Here is a 21348-nt window from a genome sequence, read left to right on the forward strand (position 1 = left end):
TTGTTTTGTTTTTTTAAAAAGTAGGTTGTTTTTCAATAGTTTCTGTAAATTATTATATTGATGCTGTAAATCTGTTTGGTTTGTTGGAGATCTAATTTCCAATAAAGACAAACAGGCAGCTGTTTTGGACTTCTAATAAACAAACATGAATCAACATTTTTAACACACATTTCACTTTATTTTCTTTTTTTAATTCAAGGTAGTTTTATCTTACTTTGTTTTGTTTTTTTCTGTCTCTCTGTCTGTCCACAGATTCTCCATTCATGTAGAAACCAGCAGTCATTCATAACTCTTGCAGTTCACCAGCTGTGACGTAGAAAATAGAAAGTGTGTGCAGTGGAAATAATGACTCCCTTCTATTGTGTCTGTGTCCAAAACCCATTGTTTATAACCTTGATTTATTTTGAGCGGGCTCACAGTAAACCTGGAGCATGCATTATTTCTGAACGGCAGCGTGGCTGTCTGTTCAATCCACTGTACAGACTAAAAATAAAAAGCTGCTAGGTGACACAAACACAAGGCAGAGAGGATGACAGCAAGGAGGGCAGGCAGCCAATCCAGGGCCAGCTGGTAAAAACTGCCTCAAGTCCTCAAACAGATGACTTCTTTATAAAAGCTAAGAAATATACTTTTTGTTGAATCGCCTGGTGGGTTTTTTGCAGGTTGTTTTTTTTGCAGGTTTACCTGCAGTCTCTTTAGTCCCAGTGGACGCACAATGTTTTTATTAACAATATACTTGACACATCAGAGCAAAACCTTCTAAATATTTTTTTTTTTAAATAAAGTAGGAACAGAAACTAATAATGAAGTGAAAGGTCACAGGTATCATTTCTGTTAAACACCCATTAACAGTTCTCACAGTTAGTCATGCATTACTCTATTATATCTGTTGATATAAGGAACTTGCACTTGCAAAAACAGCAAAGTCAAACTCTCGTCTGTGTTTCTCACATCGTTTGTTGGTAGATTATCTTTTATGCATAAAAAGAGGATGCGGATCAGAAAGGGATGCTTAAAAGTGATTCATAATGCACTGTTTACAAATAAAATCCCAAATATATTAATTGCAAAAAGTGTTAAGTATATTTTATCTACTGTTACTGTAGACTAAACTCACTTTTCCATCTTTTAACCAGCAGGGGGCGACCTTCACCCACCGTAGGGCCGATGGTCCTGTTAATGTTTCCACAGCCGGAGTCTGCAGGACCTGAAGAGAGAAGACACCCTCCTCATCTGAGACAGCTGGAAATACATTTAGGTTTATTGTGAGGCGTGCACAACAATGGAGACGAAATTGTGTAAATCAAAATGCACATGGACTATGTCGTAAAGTAAAAACTTTGAACATTTGCAGAGTTTTGATCCCCATAATTCCTAACGACTAAAATTCTTTCCTATCTATCTTAAAAAGCCTTATTTGAAAATGGACCTTAACCGGTGTCTATCAGACTTTATGTTGAGGGAAAGAGTTCATAAAAACTCACATTTCTACTGCAGCAGCTGCGCGTGATCTACTTATGAGACTGTTTTGTCTGGTCGCTGTTTCCAAGGTGAATAATAAAACTTTAACCGTATGAGAACGGCAGCTTATCAGACAAGTTGACCTTATTTGGAAACTTCCGCTTTTCTTCCGGCTTCTTCCAGGCATTATACTGCAACCCGTCAACAGGACAGGCCTCCACTGAGGGAGATGGAGGAAGGTAACGCGCCATGGAAGTAGTCTCTTTCATTTGCAATGCTGCCATCTCTGTGTCAAGTTGCATCGTCAATCAATTACATGCAGATGTGAGTATGTGGGTTGTCATCTTGTTTTGTTTTTGTACAGGGGTTAACTCAGCAACTCATTGCAACCATGACTGGCTGTGTTATTAGACAGGGAGGTCAAAAGGTCAGAAGTTTGGTTATAAAATGTCCCAGTAAAGGGGCCTGAGTGTGAGAATGTAGGTCATCCGGTCCTCTTCTTCGGGTTGAGGCTCCTCATGATTTCATAATCTGCCCCTGGCATCACTTTGTACTGCGTTTGTTCCCCTTCGGTGTACGGGACAGTGGCGCTGATACCACAAGTGGATGTGAGAATGCTGAGCGAGATAACCAGTAAGTGTGAATCTGTTCCAAACCAGCAAAGTGGGCACACACACACACACACACACACACACACACACACACACACACACACACACACACACACACACACACACACACACACACACACACACACACACACACACACACACACGGCCACCAGGACGAGGAGTGTGCCTTTGTTTGCCGGTGTCACATTGCGACTCCTCCCATCTGCACCTCCTATAAAACGCCGGCGGTCACATCAGCACGGTGGGGTTTGCTTGACTTCCACCCGAGGGGACTTCACAGTCAGCCCGGGCAAGACGCCGCCACGCCGCCTCCATCACTGCTGGCCTCTGCAAACCGCCCCGGAGCAACAAAAGAAACATGGCTCCTTTTGAGAAATCTATGGAGATGATGCCCTTCAAGCAAAGGAAATGCCTCGGTAAGACCTCCACACGCCGGCCTCGCCGTGGCTTTGAAAGCTGCATACTGAACTCCTCTTTCTTTTCAAGCCACGAGAAAAGATGAAGTGTGTAATATCCGCTCGAAATTCCCCAACAAGTTGCCCGTGAGTTGAACCCCTCTAACAAGACGCCGTCTCCTCCCATTTTTGTGTGTTGATTTGCTGATCACAGATGTTCTGCTCTCATGTGTGTCCAGGTGATCGTTGAACGTTACCTCCGCGAGAAATCTCTTCCCCTGTTGGACAAGACAAAGTTCTTGGTTCCCTTCGAGCTCACGTTGGGTCAGTTCCTCTGCTTGCTCAGGTAAATCCCCCCCACATCTCATACCTTTGATTCACCGTCACTCTTTCCCCCCCCTCTTCAGATTCTCTCATCGTTCACGCTGAGACCAAACGCCTTCCAAAATAAACCCGCCTCTTCGTCCACCTCTCTTTCAGGAATAAGATCGACCTGGAGTCCACCCAGGCCCTGTTCCTGCTGGTAGCAGAGAGGAGCATGTCCTGCATGTCCTCCAGCATGGGGGAGGTTTACACGCGCTACAGTGACGCGGACGGCTTCCTCTACATCACCTACGCCTCACAGGAGATGTTCGGGGCGTGTCGGCTGACGGACAGGCCGTCGTCCTGAGTCCGAGAATGAACTGAACTATTTGAGACACCAAACAAGAAAACTGGAAGATTTAAAAAAAAAAAGGAAAAAAAAAAAAGAAGACAAACTGAGCCAAACAAAGACTATTTTTAATTTTTTTTTTTCTTTCCCAGTTTTGATGTCCCGAACATCTGCCTACCTCATGAAATGTCTCTGGACTTTACTACACAGAGTAATAATCTGTGCCGCCCCCCCTCTTTTTTTAGTTTTTTCTTGATGAGTGTGGACAGAATCAGCCTCGTCACGTCTTCAAGTTCAGATCAACTGATTATTGGCTTTTTGATCAAATTTAATAACAGATAGAAAATACTCAAAATAGTAATCTTGAGTGGTTTGGTTTTTTTTTAAAGCATACTCAAGATGTACCTTTTCTGAAGATTTTTCCAAATTCAACAGGTTTTACAGTAGAAATTTGTCATTTTGATCAATCCTGCTGTCTCCGCCCGACAAAAATGGGATAAACATCTTAAAAATTGGATTTTTTTTTGTTTAGCACTTATTTTCCATTTCTCGTTGCTCTCCTTTTTGAGGGTGGGAATGTCACTCCATCCACATTTTCCCTCATGAAAGTAAAAAAAAAAAGAACAGATTCATTGGATGTATTTTTTTTGTTGTTCTTATTCTGGTTCGATCTGTATCCAGTACACCAAAAAAATAAATACTCCTTGTAATTTATTGGCTTTGTCTCACGTTTGCATCAGACATTTTACCTTGGAATATCAGATTACACAGGCAGCACCATCAGCTGTAGGTCACATGATCTGCTGCTTCATATAGACCCATAATGTTTAACATCACATCATTCAACTTAAGCTCATTTGGTCTGGAGTTGATTCCACTCCATCACAAACTCCATCTTATAACTGTTATTGGGCTTCTTGTTGTACTAAGACGTCTCATATATTGAGCTTTGGTGTTGTTATGAGTGAGTTGCATGTCAAATCTAATGATTACTGAGGTTTTATGCACACGCAGGCGCTTCATTCCTCACCTGACTCTGAGAAGTGACACTCCCTCCCACCACATGACGGTGTTATATAAACCCGACCCAGTCAACTCCCTGCAGGGGTCAGTGTGTCAGGGGACCACGGGGGCTATTCTTAGCTCGAAATTGGACCAAAAAAACCCACCAACATTGAGAAAAATTCTAAATAAAAGGAACCACAGGGAGAGAAATAGTAAAAGGAAGAGGAGGAGGGAGAGAAGATGACGAGAGGACAGGAAAGAGGAAACATTGTAAAGGAGAGATATACAGTGGAGGCGGCTGTCGAAGCCCCTCACTCTCACCAGTGTGACCATTCCTGCAGCTTGGCGTCAGAACATCATCATGGCCGAGCAGGAGGAAGGATCTGTTCAGACCGCAGAGTTCAGGGTGGCTGGAGGAGTCTGACAACACATTCTGCATTTTGCCGTTTCAGTTTATGATAAACTATCAGACAATGGTGATCATCCAGTTCACTCAGTCCAGCTGCACTGTGGGCAAGAGGATTACACCACCCCCCCCCACCCCCCCGTCACACTCTGTGCAGAATCTGCATGTTCTCCCTGTGCATACTTGGGTTTATTCTCAAAGACATGCATTAGAGATCTCACTGTGCCTTTGTCTCTGTGAGGAGGAATCAGCTGTAAGCGCTGAGGCCTTACTGCAAAAATACACCGGTTTGATTCATAAACAAGTTCTTCCTTTGTGGAGTTTTCATTATTTTCAACGTGTGTAAGAAAAATATTTAATATGTTAATCAGTGGGTTTAAGTTGTCTGTCGGTGTAAATGTCTGGAAATACAAATATATTATATGCAGGCTATATCCATAGTTATAAATGGGTCTTTCTATGCATCTTCTGTTTGTGTTTTTTCTCCAGGTACTCTGTGCAAAAACACCACGCTGAATAAAGCAGTACAGAAGATGGATGAATGTTACCAATAGTCCCTGTGTCCATCATGTCTGTAGTAACATATCAGGACACAAGAGGGCAGCTCAGGATTTGATCGTAGATAAACAATGTGCACCTGATGGTGACTGATGAGTGAGTCAGAGATCAGATACTGACTAAGTGGTCCTGCAGCAAGCGCAGGCCTGGAAGTGAAAATGAAAATAAAATTGTGCTTTGTGGGAACTGAAGCTGTGAACTGCAGCTCTCACTCCCATTCAAAAGGCCAAAAGAAAAAAAAGAAAAAGCCACACAGTCAGATGATGTGAGAGCAGAAGAGTGAGACAGCGTGGAAATATGCGATACTACATGACCAGACGTGTATTTAAAGATTTTTAGTGTGCTCCGAGTGAGGACATCACAAGTGTCCGTCTTTGCCAACATTTTCAATCTGCCCTCCAAAGTATGCAGCCAGAAGTCACTTGTTCATGGGATAAATTTCCTTATATGTCAAACCGAGGTTCCCACTGAGGCTCATCGTGGCCTACAGGGGGCAGCAGAGGGCACCGGCATGAGAAAGAATGAGTGAGTTTCAGAGAAAACTCCAGAGGACCTCTGAGTGACAGTCCTTCACATGACCCTGCAAGACAACAAACTACAAACTGAAGCCAGAAGAAGTAAAAGAACGATTCAGCTGAGAAAAGGTTAAGTCGCAGAAGTTTCCCCTAATTGTGTGTTGTTGAGCTGCGTTGTCAGTAAAGCCTCCTACTGACGTCCAACAAGCTGAAATTACTGTTGTGCGTCTTCGAGAGATTAAAGACAAATCTGCGTGAGCACATTGTGGATGATACAGTATTCCTTTTTATTTATTTGGCAAAATAATAAAAAGGGAAGCATTTGGAAAGAGGCAAAGTTAACAGTCAGGAAATACAAAAATATAGATAAAGTAATTCTAACAGCTGTTTTGATTCATTTCCTTGTTCTCTCTCCAAATGGAAAAAACCATATATCTTTGGATCAACATATTATAATAAGGACTGTATACTTATAAGACATCTTTTACACAGGATGCACAAATCCATTTTCAGCCCCACCATGCAACAACCCATCAGTTCCAATAAAGTCCATTCATCAGCTCACTAATCACCCCCCCACCCCCCCCCCCCACCCCAAAGCCCTCATTTATTTCACAAAGATAACCAAATATGTCCCCCTCCTTCCTCCTCCTCACCTCCCCTCAGAACCCCTCCAGTCTCTCTCTGGTGAAACCGGTCGCAGCGATAACTTCTCCAGGGCGTCGGGAAGCAGTCGCAGCTCGATGGAGGATGTTGCTGTTCATGCTTGTGTTTTGGTCTGGAGGGTCCAGAGCATTAAGAATTGCCGAGCTCCCTGGACTTCTACTCCAGCTGAACCGTCCCGCGCTTGGAGGGGGGTACCAGGTGCTCGGGCAGCGACGGCGGCAGCTCGTGGCCCTCCAGCTTCACCTTGATCAGGTGGTTGGCCAAGGCGAACTCGTCGTCGTCCAGCAGGCCGTCTTTATCCACGTCCGCCAGCTTCCAGATCTTCCCCAGCACCGTGTTGGGCAGCTTGGACTTCAGCATCTCCTTCTTGGCGGCGGCTCCCGACACCTTGCCGTTGATGGGCGAGAGGGTGTAGAAGATCTCGTCGTAGGTGGGCTTGTCACGACCCACCACCCACTCCAGCTCGTCGATGCCTTCGCTGGCTCCCTCGCCGTAGCCGTGGCCGAACGGCCCGCTCATGGTTCCCTCGAAGGCTCCGCCCTTCACGGACTGGTTGGGCACGCTGGCCTCCTCCTGTCGTACCATGGCCATGAGACGGGCGATGTCGTTGGCGAGCATGTCCTCCACCGCCTCCAGCAGTTTGGGCTTCAGCACCGCAAACTTGGTGAAGTCCTGACCATTGAGCAGCTCCTGAGGGGAAAACAGGAATTGGTGATAGAAATAGATCAGTCTTCAATGGCCGCTGATGGGAGTCACGTACAAGAAGCAGGATTTCCTGGCAAACCAGGAAAAATAAATCTCATCCCCGTCCTGGCCCATCCTGGAGGGCAGGACCAGGAAAGAAGGGCAAAGATGTGAAGAGTCAAGGTTGAAGGGTCATTCCACTCTGACCAGTTTGTTTTTAATGCTTTGAGCAACTCGACAGAAATAGAGCAACTTCATCAAATCTGTGACCTTGCTGTCCGCCACGACTGCAGGTGACTTTCTCTGTGGGCCCCTCGTTCTTTTCTTTGAATCTTACCTGCATCTTAGCGAGATTGGGGAAGTCTCCAGGCGAGATCTGGTGCTCCTTCTCTATCTTGATGTAGATCTCGCCCAGGTTGGCGATCAGCTCCTTCTTCTTCGATTCCTTTCCAAACACGCTCGGCATCTCCTTCTTCAGAGAGCTGATAATGTAGGCTTGCACCTGGAAGTCACAAACCAAAAACTTCAGTGAACCTGTGCTGGAGGAAAAACAAGTTTCTTCTTGTTTCAACCAAAACATCATGGTGTGTTCATGAATTCAGGTTTCATGTATGTGGAGGATGGGGTAAATGTGCATCAAAAACCAACATTTGGACATTTTGTAAAGTCAATAAAACTGAAAAATTACTTAAAAACTGCTGGAATTCACAACATGCAATCAGGTTGGTGCTTTTAATGTGACCTTCACTTTCAGAGATACTTCGGAGCTTCGTCTTGTAGTTAATTCAGAAACTAAACACTGGCCAGGTTGAAGGAAACACAACGTTTTTGAGCAAACCTTGTGTTGTGGGGGAGGACAGAACGCAGAGCTGATAGAATAAGTGATGAATCTCTACATCTAGAAAGTCAATTATACAGCATGGCTCTGGTGAAGGATTGGTCCTCTCTTTTTAGAATAAATAAAGATTTTGGACGTTTGATCGATTTTGCCTGAATGTTCAAAGTCCCTCTGTAAGTTGAATGTGAAGCTGAACAAGATGCACTTGTGTCAAAGTCCGTCCTGATGAGTGCGACATTTGTTTCCAATTCCCCTCATAACGACGTCCAGTAAGAAGGATCACCGTTTGCGCGGTTTGATTCAAAATCCTCAAATGTCCAATAGAAGTAGCTTTGGTCCTAATGTACATCTCCCACCAGGCCAACAGCGACACCGTTATCAGATTCCTTTGTACTTTGCGCTGTGATGCATTCATTGAGCAGCCAAACGGCGCCGTGGCCTTTTGCTCCCCTCCATACTGACCTTGGCGAGGCGAGCTCGTTTGATGAGATCGTTGAGTTTGCGTAGGGATGCGTTACGTGGCAACGACTGGATGTCCAAAAACAAGTCCATCTCCTCCGCCTCAAACAACTTCCTGTTGTCCGGGACCAACAGGGGCTGGGCCCAGAACGACCCGATGTACACGCGTACCACCTGGAGTCGTGTTTGAACAAGTTAACCTCTAATCTCCGATTCCACTCAAGTGACATTTTAATGACCGCACCCACATCAGAGGAAATACTTTCACAAGCCACGCACACACGCACACACACACACGCACACACACAGATAGAGACACACACCAAGCAGTCATATAAACAGACACACACACACACACACACACACATACAAAAGATACAGATCCAACCAAGATGTATGAAGATGTTAAAGAAGTGTGAGTCTGTTTGTGGAGTATAAACGTTTCTTTATGCCGGTTTCTAAGACTTTACAATGCAACCGAGAGTCCAAGTCTATGAATAATTATCTAGACGCTCCAAAGGTTCCTCCAGATCCGTTTATGAATATGGCTCTGGATCAAACATTAACCAGTCAGGGAGAAATCATAAGACGAGCTGCATCACGTGCACTCAGTCAGGACAGGGGAAATGAGTTACATGCTTTCATATCAGTTTTTCACTTTGACTAGTTCTTTACAGTTACAGAAACAAGTCAAGAACAAATTCTACTTGGGTTCTACAATGTGGGTGAAGTTGTGCCCTTTGCTGATTTTCCATTGTCCTTTCACATGAAGAAAACAAACCAATGCTTCTTACCTCGGGCGTGTTGATGATTTTGCCCAGAGACCACATCAGCGCTCCGTAGACCCTCATCAGCTGCTGAGTGCTGATCTGGTCCGCCTTGTTGAGCACCACGCGCATTTTGTCCTCGTGGTTCTTGAGCGCGCGGATCACCTCGGAGAACTCATCGGAGATGTCCAGCTTGTGGGCGTCGAACAGGAGGATGATGCGGTCCACGCGCTCGGCGAACCACTCGAGCACAGCGGCAAAATCGTATCCTGGAGAGAGGGGGGGCAAAGTTGACACACTGATAGGAAATCGGGATAACGGGAAGTTTTAGGTGTTTAGATATAAACAGCTATAAATGATCAGTTATTCGCCCATTCAAGCACACACAAAATCAGATATCACCACTCTGTGTTAGCGCTGACAAACTCCACATGAAGCAGTTTGTTGAGCAGAAGTCTGAAGCTTAACCAGACAAAGAGCTCAATGGCTCAGATTAGTCAATAACGAATGTTGGAGAAGGTTTAATTGTGGCTGCTTCATTCTCCAAATACTGTTGATCCAGTAATGTTTAGATAAGGGCATTTCAAGAGCGTGTGCTTTTTCCATGGTTAGCTATTAACTATCTTCACTCTGACAGCAGAGAGAGGCGTATAAAGGTAAACGTCGTATCAAGCCAAGTCCCGCTTTACAATCTGACCTCTCTTTTTCCTCTCACTGGAATGTAATGACCACAAGTAAAGGAGTGGTGTAAAAAGTGCTCAAACAAATACGATCAGTGATGTGAATGTCAGAAATTGAATCCTGAGATTCAGAAACTCTGAGAGACTGACTTCAGTTAGTGATTGGTTTGAGCGAGGGAAGGGAAAGGCGAGCAGAAGTGACAGAACAGACGCTTTGAAATGATTTTCATTTGCCTCGGGGTCTCGGTCGCCACGCAGGGAAGAGTTAGATGAGGTTTTGATTAGTGTTGTTGCGTCATCTGATCAGAAAAGAATGTAGCTGCTCCAAAAGCTCGTCTCAGCTGCTGCAGCACAATCCACAGCAGAACTGCTGCACATGCATTCCAACATGGCCGGCTCTTGTCTGCGTTCGAACGCACGCGCGTAAAAGGCTGCGCCAAAAGCGAGCATCACAGATGGAGAGGGAGATCAAGGGGGAAATCGGGATGGATCCCTCCTTCTTAGAAAACAAAGTGAAAGTGAGGGTAACCGCACCGATGTAATAAGAGACGGACGGAGGAAAACACCGCCAACCAAAAGGGAGTTTGCATATCGGGTGAAAGAGGATGAGGGCTGGAAGGGGAAACATTCTGAGATGAAGATCCCAGAGGGAGCCAGCAGAGGACATTTGTTCATTCTTTATCAAGTCTGTTTTTACCACTCGGACAGTGAGGCAGCTGCCCGAGCTCACTTAAAGCAGCGAGCATCGACAACTGCTGTGTCTGAACCATAGGGACAGAAATGCAGGGATTGATCCATGCACTCAGGACTAATTTAGACAGGCTTTATAGCTACATGTCAATCACAGGATTATTTTCTTCTTCAGTGAAGAACACTCTTGTCAGTGCACATTAACTACGGAACAGTAGGGTTTTATTGTCTGCGAAACACGTTGGTATATAGTGGTGTCGTGACGAGTCTTCTTGTGGTTAGCACTCTCGTCTCATAGTGAAAAAAGTGTCTGGTTTATGCTAGGAGGATTGCCTAAGCTGACAGGAACCTCAGTTTCCTTCTACAGGCCAAAAACAAGCACTTCAAGTTAATCAAGGACTCCAAATCGTCTGTAGGTGACAGTCTGTGTTTGGGCTGTGAACGACGGGTGACCTGGCCAGGGTGTGACCCGCCTCGGCTCGGATCGGCCGAAACACCAAGTGGTATGAAAGATAGATGGATAGTTACAGTACTTTCGTAAAACGAGGAAACCAGCAGTAATAACACACATGGCCTCTGTGAATAAATGTGCATACAAGGCACAATTTCAGATCTTGCTGCTGTTTGATTTGGCAGGTATTTGATCAACAAAGAACATCTATACTTTCTGTATAGACACAGAAACGACCGCTTGGGCTCTTTATGATGTTTATGCTAAAATGTGGCATGAATGTTTATACTTTGTCATAGGTGCAGATCAAAAACCAGTTAGAAACGTGGTAAAGACCACGTTTCTCAAGCTCTGTCGGCAAAATACTACAGTGAAGCCAAAGATCGACGCTGACCCACTTTCACTAACATCCAAAGGAAAAACCCTTCAAAATGAAAGCAAAGAGCAGTTTCTCAGGTCTGTTCTACATTATAGAAAGCTTTTTTATTATACATTTCTTTGACATATTCATAATCTAATTCTGACGGCCTCTGAGCAGGCAAAGCCTCCCTGTGATCTCAGGTGTTTCCCCCGAGGGGGTTCGGGACTCTCGGTGGGGAGCCACAGCCATTAATTACAACTCTGGCTCGGCCTACGCTCCGACTGGAACAATAAACCCACCAAAAGGTGTTCAACTCGCCGCTGGTTTAAACAAATTCCAAGCCACTAGATTTCCCAACACGCTGGGAGCTCTGGTCACATGATTAACTACATTCAGAAAACGTGCTTAGTGGCATTAATATGTCAGGATTCACTGTCAAAGTCACCGGTAGTGACTGTGGGAAAGAAGCCACCCAGTTCTGCAAAATCTCACTTTTATTACGGATTTCATCACTTTGTAGCTCATGAGCACTGAGCCACACATGCTGACTTAATCAAAATTGGTACACGGGCCAAGAATTATGCAATAAAAAGATCCACAAGCACACTTCTCATTTTCACTCTTTCTGCAATTTGGTTGTATTGAAGTTATGTCACAGGATCGTACCTTGTGAATTTTACAAAACTGCTCTACATTAAAGATTTAAAAAAAGATTAGTCTGAATGTGATGAGTCACACAAGGCCGGTGTTTGACGATTAGCGCAGAGAGGAAGTCGGAAATAATACTAAAGCTTCCTGAGGCCTGCTAATAAGACTAATATGAACTGTCGCGTGCACCCGCACACACAACTTGTGTTTGTATATGACACACTCAGTACAGTAAGTCTGTGGAGTATAGTACTGTATCAGTGTTTATCCAGAAACAGAATACAATCTTTAAGAAAGGGAGAAAATGTCTTTGGGACTTAGGATGTTTAAATCTGTATGCACAGAAACAAAAGCGTCTGTGGCACGAGGCGTCAGGTACCCCCTCCCTCTAGTGGGGGAGGGGGGGGGGGGGGGTAACCTCAACATGTGACGGTCTCTTCATTCATGCAGACACTTCTAAAATACGCTGGTATGTTTACAGTCGCCCGCTTGGAATTTTCAGTCTCATCCAACAATGTCAAAGAATACAGTCACTGTCTCTTTTTTTCCCCCTGAGTTAGAGATAAATTGATCATTTAACAAGGCCGGAATGTCTTCAAAACAAATGTATCGTGTGTCAAGAACCAAACCAGTCAAACTGTCATCAGTTGACAAGACAAAAATTGATAATCCCCACAAATAAAAGCCACTGAACAGTTAAATCATTTGTCACTTCCGCTAGAGTGAACAGAGTCCTCTGTCTTCCTGCTTCTCATGGGTCTGAATAATAAACAGCAGACTGCCTGAGTGTGTGTCAGCTTGCCGAGGTGCTGGAGAGGAGGGGCAGTCTTGGGAAACTCTCTGCTATGTTTGCCATTTTACTCCACTTCCTTTCCCTGAAGTACACATAAGCGGGACTGCTTGAATGTGTGCTTCCTCTTGAACGAGCTCAAAGCAGGTAGAAAAAGCAGAAGCTGCCTTCAGCTGCTGTTATCTTCTGCCTCTGTTCTGTGGGATCATCAAAAGTCACGAGAAAACTGTGTACGTGGCAACTCTGAAATGACCCTGCAGGTCACAGTCTTGTTGTAGCACATGTATAAAAATATGAATTGATTGGTTTCCACAGAGAACAGGGAAGTGACTAACAAATAAGTTGATGAAAAAAAAAATGCAGACTAAGACACATGGAGAGGATGTGCAGAATTTGAAAAACTGATGTAGCAAATAAAAATGGCCTAAGATTGCGATGGAGGGAACTTTTTGAAGTATTCTTTACAAAAATTTAAAAAACAAAACCAAGCTAAAATGAAGAAAGGGATGATCGCAGAGAAAACCACAGGAAACAGTGACAGGAAATCAACCGTAAAGTTTTGTGTGCCCTCTCTACACTACTCCTTAAGATTTACACAACCTGTTTACTTCAGCCTGAGGCTGTTTGAGGAGTTAAATACAGGTTTGACAGCACTGCGACCGACACTGCCATGCTTCCCTTTCCAAACAAATAAAAACGATCAAAGTGAATCTCAGCTAAGTGATGGCAGGTATGCAAGTTATTTAGGTTACTTCATTTTGTTCCACATGTGAACATGTCACTTCCTGCGGGTTTGTTTTGCATTTTGTGGAAACCTGTCCTGTCGTCCAGTGTGTCAGGGTTTGTAAAAAAAAAAAGAAAGGTCAGTACACATATTATACCTGAAGTTTAAACAATGTTAATACTTGAGGGTAGATAAAGAAGAAAAAAAAGGCGGTTACAGTGTGGGTGTACGTGTGTGAAGCAGACCTCTGCTTATCCTCTGTTTCTCCCCCGACAGAATTCCAGGAGTGTCGATGATGCTGATGCTCTCCAGTACCGGGTTTGGCAGCTGGGCACACATAAACCTGAAGGGGAAAGAACATGAGATGAGATAAAAAAACAAAAAGTGGAGAAAATGAAAGTAAAAGTCAGTACAACGACAAAGCTGGAGGGCACAGAGACCGTGACACATGGGGGCAGACTGAATGAGGGAAAGTCGGCACGGAGATCCAGTCTGGTGGAGGTGTTTATATATAAGCTTGGCATTAAACAGGTACTAGTCCGCAGCTTTTCAGTGACGGCCTCCACATTCTCAGGCCCCGACAGCAGAGGAATTCACCCTGGACGAAACCCCCACCTCAAACAAAGATGACGTTTTAGAAAGCAGGACATGCGAAGATAAGGGGATTGTTTTCAAAAAGCTAAATATATAGTACAAAGTAGAAGTTTTGAGAATGAACTCAAAATTGTTCGTGACGAAAATGGTGAGCGGTTTAAAAGACAAATGACCAATTCTAAACATTTTAACTGAAAGTCTCAAAGTTCACCTTACAGCCACTGGTTGTCAATGCATCTATTCATTCACTCATATGGTCATATTAAAACAACAGTTGGAATAGTTATGTTAACTTGGAAAATAAAATCCCATTCACACATAAAAAGTATTCAAATACAACTAGTTGATAGTGTGTGTAAAATTTAGGATAGTGAAGCTGAATTAGAGCCTTTCCAGAGCCGACATATCTGGTGTTTGATGTGAACGTTGATACGTACAATTTCGAATTATTACTATTCCAAGAGCCACACGGCGGCGCAGTGGTTAAAACTCCTGCTTCAAGGCAGGATGGCCCATAGTTAATGTCCCTGTTGACCTGGGACCTTTTCTCAAGATACTCTGGTTCCTTCCCACAGCTCAAACACTTGTGTTGAAGGTTCATTGAGGACTGTAAATTGCTCCAGGATGTGAATATGAATGTGTGAATCTCTCTTCGCGTTTGCTCTGTGATAGACTGGTCGAGGACGTATGTCAGCTGGGATCTGATATGGCGCCCAGCAAACCTACAATAGATAAAGCAGTGTTGAAGATGGATATATTATATATTATACACTGATGAATTAGCTCATTAAGCATGTTGAAAATCTAAAACACCCAAAAGGTGAAGCAGTTTGCCACAATTTAAAAAGGGGAATCTTTGAACATGTGATGACTTTTCTTTCAAAACTAATCTAAATTTGACGACAGTCAACAGTCAAAACAGTTCATTTTCCACTCCAACGGGGAAATTGAATTGTGATGCAGTAACATTTTCCAAACGTGATGGTTTTGCTGGTAGGAGGTCACCACTGACGTAATTCCAGTTAAGAAGGAAAACACTGGGACAATACACAATAAGCTACAAATTGTAGGTCTGAGTCTTTTCCCAGTGAAATATAATTCACTGCACAATAATCTGGTTTAGGCTGAAAGACTGGGATTTAAACTTTAAAGAATGCTGCCCGCCGAAAGAAATCCAGCCAGGACACACACAAACACAGACAGACGTATATATACACAATGTGGCGTGAGAGAAGATGGCTGGTTTTGCATAAACCCACAGTGTCCTACTCTGGACAAAGAAGGGGATTGTTAAGACACCCCCACAGCTCGGGGGGGTACCACTTCTCACTCCACTGCCCTTTCAGTCAAATTGAACCGATACTCTCAACATGAGCTCAGAGGCGCCTGGGTCACAAGACACAGAAAAACTGTGCTTTTACATTCCTGCTGCAACCGCACTGAATGCAGATACTCGCACACACACGCTCACACACACACACACACACAAGCAAAGCATGAACCCCAACAGAGGTCCTGCTCCACACCCGGGTGGGGGGGGGGGTCCACAAAGACCATGTCACAGAAATATGAGAGAGGGGCTTCTTGTCCTGTCCATCCTATGCATAGCATTACATTACAATACCAGCATCTGCCAAAGATAACAATCATGCAGGTTTTTCCCCTCCTGCTCATGACGGATGGCGAATGATATCCAGCTGGAATTTTGGCTCAAACTTTCCATTTAAGTATCTATCCCAACAAATTTCCACACCGAGCCTAAGGGGAAAAAAATTGTGTTACGAGTTCAGCTGAAGTTTCTTAGAAGCAGAGGGTCCCCACCAGGCACGGAGCCCGAGAGACAATGTTTGATGATCCCTTACCGTTTGATTACAGCATTAAAAGTCAGAGGAATTGAAATGAAGACATGCGTTATTGCCCTACAGCAGTCCTGCCCTTTAATTAAAGTCGGACTCAAACTGATGACAGAAGGTCTTCCTCTTCCACAACACTTTCCAACCGATGGCCTTCCCTCACGTCGTAACCTCAACTTCCTGTAGGAGAGAGGAAATGGAGCAGTTGGGCTCTACTCCAGGAGGTTAATACTGTGTCACCGTTCCACGTTTGCTTCCTGTAAACTCTTGCCTTGTGTGGGTTAAGACGTTCGCTCCTCATATCTGCATGCGCCTTCACGTGCTTTCATTACGTGCTCTTTCAGTTTGCACATGTGTATCTCTGGAAAGTTGCAGTGTCAGCATCCAGGAATAACAGGCCTTGAGCCGGACAGGACGAAGCAGGACAGTGCAAGCCAGGGTGGGCCAGTGCGGAACTTCAACTTTGCTGACTGTGGTTTTACAGAGTAATGGCTCACAGAGAGCTCAGACACACACTGGGGCCTCTGGCTGCAGTCACACTGAATATATATTTTTAAAAAAGGAACAAGAGTTAAAGAATATGCACGCTCATCTGGAAGCGGGAAAATAATTGAAGTAATTTCTGCAGAAACATTTGATGCTAAAATCAAAAAAGCAGATGCTGCATGACAAGATGGCAAAAACAATCCAAACATTGACAAAATAATAGTTAACAACCATCTGTTAAGCAGGTTGAATCTGGAGGTGCAAGGCTTGCTTAAATGATTTGTATTTACTGTTCATAAATAACTGTTTTTGCTAAGAGTAATTCTCATCACAGCATGGTAGTTAAAGTCTAATCTGAGGGTGGAGTGACTATAGTTAAGGTCTAGCCACAGGAGCCACCAACTGAAGTCTTCTTAAATCAGCCGATTAACACCGTGACCCCTGACACTTCTACCAACAGTTATGTGTAAAAGCACTCTGAACCAAACTCGGTGGTTTCAGACTTCTGAGAGGAAAATGAAAGAGTGACCGTCTTGACATGATGTCAGGATAGAAGTAAATGTTTGTATGAAATTAGTTTTTCTTGAGGGAATATTTCATCAGTGGAGAGTCTGCTCTGTGCCATGTGAGCTGTTCAAACAGGTTGTGCACCTGCTCCTATTAAAATCATATCCTGGAATGCATGAGCGCATGACCTCGAAACCAACGTATGGTCATTCAAGTCTGCATGTGCTTTTCAGACAGACATGCATGCAGAACTCAACCACAAATCCCATGATAAAACAAAGCAGTGTCGAACAGTTTGACAAATGATGCTACAATGGACAATGGCCTTTGTTTATGCAGCATCTTATCTGGTTTCCCCTCAAGTCTCTAATAAACTCACAGAAGTGAGTGCTGGTCATGTGAATTCTAACATCCCCCGGTGTGCTCTTTTGAAGTGTTATCTGAAAAAAAAAAAGTGACTTCAGTGATGTTTGTTGGCAGATGTCTGCACTCATGAAAGATAAGTCAAACACTCGACATAATTGAAGGAAGGGATGTCAGTGGATAATGGGAAACGGCCAAACTGGGGAAGTGTCAACTTGAGTGTTTGTATCACTCCACAGCAGATGGCATCACACACACACACACACACCACTTGATAATCTGAGGCTAATAGATTAAGATCAGAAACACCCTTGAGTTGGTCATTTGTTTGTTCATTATTTAGCCATCTGTCTGGCGAGCTGTTCCCGCACCGGGTGACTCCACACTTGTCCACCTGAGCGGAGACACACCATCAACAATCATGTTAAACATCTGAGGTCATTACAAATCCACACACAACAAACTGGATTCAGATGTTGTAGTTTTCACCGTCATACCGGCTCTGACCCACAGCACCTTGGCCTTGCAGTCACATGTTACCCAACAGGAATGGGTGGAGTTTGTGACACACACTTGTTAAAACATGACAAGACTTTTCACTGTCGTTTCATACTTCTTCCATTAGCAAAAACACTTGAAACTTTTTTTTTTTTTTTTTACAGTTTTAATGTTGCTTCTATTGACCTAAATTGTGTAATTTTGTACACTTTCTCTTATTGTTATGTTGCGTGAAGAACAAAAGCCCCACCTGAGGAAGACTTATGAGTCATCAAAAGTTGTGTCATCAGGACAGTTTCTACATCGGACTTGGACATCCTGCTTTAACAAAAGCTTTAAGTGTGATTCACTGAACACTGAGAATCTTCCTGGAAGTTTGCTCAGCATCTGTGTATTGTCAGAATAATCAATGTCACGCGAGCTACCGTATGCAAGTCCAAACACCCTTCCTGATTTTCAGCCCAACTCTACAGTCACAACATTGGTGTGGCTGTCTTTAAATGTCACCATTGTATTTATTTATTTTTTAAAACAGTTTGTGCGATGTTGTCTTTTACTCTGGACCCATAGTTGAAAATAGAATTGTGAGTGGAATGGCAGCTAACTTAATCACCTCAAATATGTTATAGGATGATAAATACCAAAACGTTTAATCTTTTTCAGATAAGACATCATACACAAGCTCACAGGTGACGAACAAGGGCGGCGTTTTGTCGGTGGATACTGATGTGGTAACACTTTTATATGCCCAGAGGGCATGGAAGTTATGCCTCAAAGGACACAACAAGGTCAGTGTGTTGCCAGGCAACGTTGCTTACAACAATTTCTACATTGAAGTGAGTCAGGCTGTGACCCTGGGACAAAATGGTCCGAGGATTGACTTTGTCAGGTGTCAACCGGAAGAAGTGCGGGCTGTCTTGGACTGGAAAGATTTCTTCAAAGTGAAAGGAAAAAGGAGTTGTTATTAATGAGGCGAGCAGATGGAAAGCACCTTCTTTGACTCATGCAATGCACAGGCTGGATCTGCCACCTGTCTGTTGACACTAAACACCACATTCCCGCACGACTATGAAAGAAAAGTCAAGTCTCTCTCTCTCACACACACACACACACACACTTGGCTTTGCTCGCAAATATTATGCAGCGGAGCTTGAAACGCGTGATACAGGTGAGGACTTGCAGGAAGAGCTTTTAAATTGAGGGTGGGGTGACGTCATGACTTCCTCACTCACAGCTGTATTAACTAATGACAGTTCAACACGAGCGTGGCACCGACATGGCGCACAGTCATTCACCGAATCAATGAGTAACTCTGGTGCTCGTGTCCCACAATCCCGCAGTGTTCACATACTTCTATTGTAAGCTCTTTAGTGAGGACTTGGCCCCGGCTTTACCTGTTGAGGAACGCGTTGCCGAAGGCGTTGAGTTTGCGGAAGGGCTTCTTGGGGTCGACCACCAGAGCGTTACCCGGGATCACCCCCTCCTGCTCGCCGTGCATCACCGCGATGAAGCAGTCCGTGGTGGGCTCGGGGCCAATCCGCATTCCGGGGAAGTCCTGCTCCATGAGGTGCCGGATGAAGGTGGTCTTCCCGGTGGAGTACTGGCCCACCAGGAGCACCATGGGCTTGTTGTCGAAGTCGGCATCTTCGAGAGCGGGGGAGTGGAAGTCGTGGAACCGATACGTGTCCTCCAGCGGGAACAGCTTGGTCCGGTAGAGCCGCCGCAGCCCCTCCGCAACGTTCTGGAACAGCTCGGGGTCCTTCTTCAAGTTCTTCCTGAACATGGTGGCTGGTTTTCTGCCCTCGGCTGTGCCGCTCGTCCCCTTCGGTAATTACTTGGTTCGGTGGCGTTGGACGTCTGGCACCGCCGGCGGAGTGTAGCTGCCTGCTGGAATGAAGCGACGGCTGGGCGAGGTCTGGAAGGTTTAGTCTCCACCCTCCTCCTCGAGAGCTAGCCAGTAGCCGCGCGGGGACGGTCGGTCATTCAGGGGAGGACTCCCTCTCCGGCGAGCCTTACAGGGTCAGCGGCACCAGGATGTGGGCCACCTTATTCCCCCTCAACGCCTTTTTAACGGGACAAAAAGACAAGGGAAAGTAGCCGAACGAAGACCGCAGCCCATTTAGTGAGCAACGACTGTCGGGAGAGCCCCAAAGAAGAAGGCACCGACACAGGAAGCAAGGCGTGCGCTGCAAAATAAAAGCCCAGAGAGCACATGTAACACCACCAAACGTTCAAATTTAAAACGTCGTGGTGAAAATAAGATTAAGTAAGAAAACTGAGGTAAAACTGCCATAGAAGAAACCCACGCTAAGTTAGCACAAGGCTTTCAGTTAGAGCCTCACCGGAAGCGACACACCCACTCCAAAATAAGAGACCCTCTGCGTCCAAATGTATACATAATGATGAATTAATTAAAAACGAACTAATATAACTTAAGAAAACAGTTCGAACAGGATGAAGACAGAAGGTAAAAAAAAAAAGATTAAGAAAAACAAAAAAGGAGCTCCATTAAAGCAGGGGTGTCAAACACATTTTAGTTCAGGGGCCACGTACAGCCCAATTTGAATTCAATTCAACTTTATTTATATAGCGCCAAAAACAACACAGTCATTTCAAAATACTTTAACGGAGAAAACGCAACAATTCCACATTAGCACGCATAAGCAACTGTGGAAAGGAAAAACTCCCCTTATTAATATTAAGAAACAATTACAAAACCAGGCTCACCTTGAATCAATCTGTTCCCGGGATGCTTTTATAACAATTGAATGTAAACTTTAAAGTTTTTCTTCATTGTGCCATAGAGTATACATGATGAAAATGTCTATATTTTCACAAAACCAAACAATTATGCCTGAAAATTACTATAGTCTCGACATATAGCCAATTTTAATTAGACCTTCTGGTGTGAAATCCCAAAAAATGTTCCCCCACAAAAGACATCTATAGCTATTGCATTATGCATGAATTTACAAACTCACCCTGTCAGCATTGCTTTGAGCCTAATGCTTTGAGGTGTAACTTTCACGTCATCATCCCCAATATTTCAGATTGGATTCTTAGAAAGTTTTGCAGTTTGCTTGGTGGTTTGGCAGACTGGATTGGAGCCTCTTGCAGGCTGGTTTTGGCCTACGGGCCTTATGTTTGACAACCTTGAGCTAAGGAATGAATGAAGGAATTAAACTAACAGAAGTTGAAAGAAAAGAAATGTAATGAAAAAGTTGCAATAAGAACTTTTTTAATTAAGAAAAGGGGGAACGGAAGAGAATAATTCAAAAAAGTTTAAAAAAAGTTTTCATAAAAAGATATAGAAGAAAAAGTTGACATAAAGTGAATAAGGAAGAAGGAAAACATGAAAACAAAAATAAGTGAGGGATGTGTTTCTCATCCATGACAAAATATTTTTCCTTTGGTATTCAATACACAGTCATATTCAACAGTTCAAAAACATTCTAAAATAATTGCACTTTTTTGTTGTTATTATTTACTACATTTATTATTTGTCTTTCCCTTCAGGGGTTGCTACAGTGAATGTGTGCCTCATCCATGTCACACCAATCTTCTTATACTCTTTCATTATATCCATAAATCCATTCTGAGAACTTCTTCTTCTGCCTGGCTGCTCAATTTATTTTCTGTTGTTTGGTGCATTTCATTCAAGAATT

The 21348-nt window shown here is 44.0% G+C and overlaps 2 protein-coding genes across 2 annotated transcripts; one reads left to right on the plus strand and one right to left on the minus strand.

Moving 5' to 3' along the window:
- The first annotated feature begins 2330 nt into the window (after positions 1–2330).
- On the plus strand, positions 2331–3853 carry map1lc3cl (microtubule-associated protein 1 light chain 3 gamma, like). Its single transcript, XM_080466111.1, has 4 exons — positions 2331–2509; positions 2580–2635; positions 2728–2834; positions 2969–3853. The coding sequence occupies exons 1-4, from the start codon at positions 2452–2454 to the stop codon at positions 3156–3158; spliced, it is 411 nt and encodes a 136-aa protein (XP_080322237.1). The 5' UTR covers positions 2331–2451; the 3' UTR covers positions 3159–3853.
- Positions 3854–5889: 2036 nt separating this feature from the next.
- On the minus strand, positions 5890–19827 carry ehd1a (EH-domain containing 1a). The gene is made up of 6 exons (XM_080465734.1): positions 19078–19827; positions 13628–13725; positions 9066–9307; positions 8275–8445; positions 7312–7476; positions 5890–6980 (listed from the first exon to the last, which is right to left on the minus strand). Exons 1-6 carry the CDS (start codon positions 19464–19466, stop codon positions 6447–6449), a joined length of 1599 nt encoding a protein of 532 aa, XP_080321860.1. The 5' UTR covers positions 19467–19827; the 3' UTR covers positions 5890–6446.
- Positions 19828–21348: the final 1521 nt, after the last annotated feature.

The sequence above is a fragment of the Lipophrys pholis genome (genome assembly GCF_963383615.2).
Source record: "Lipophrys pholis genome assembly, chromosome: 6".
NCBI classification, from domain to species: Eukaryota; Metazoa; Chordata; class Actinopteri; order Blenniiformes; family Blenniidae; genus Lipophrys; species Lipophrys pholis.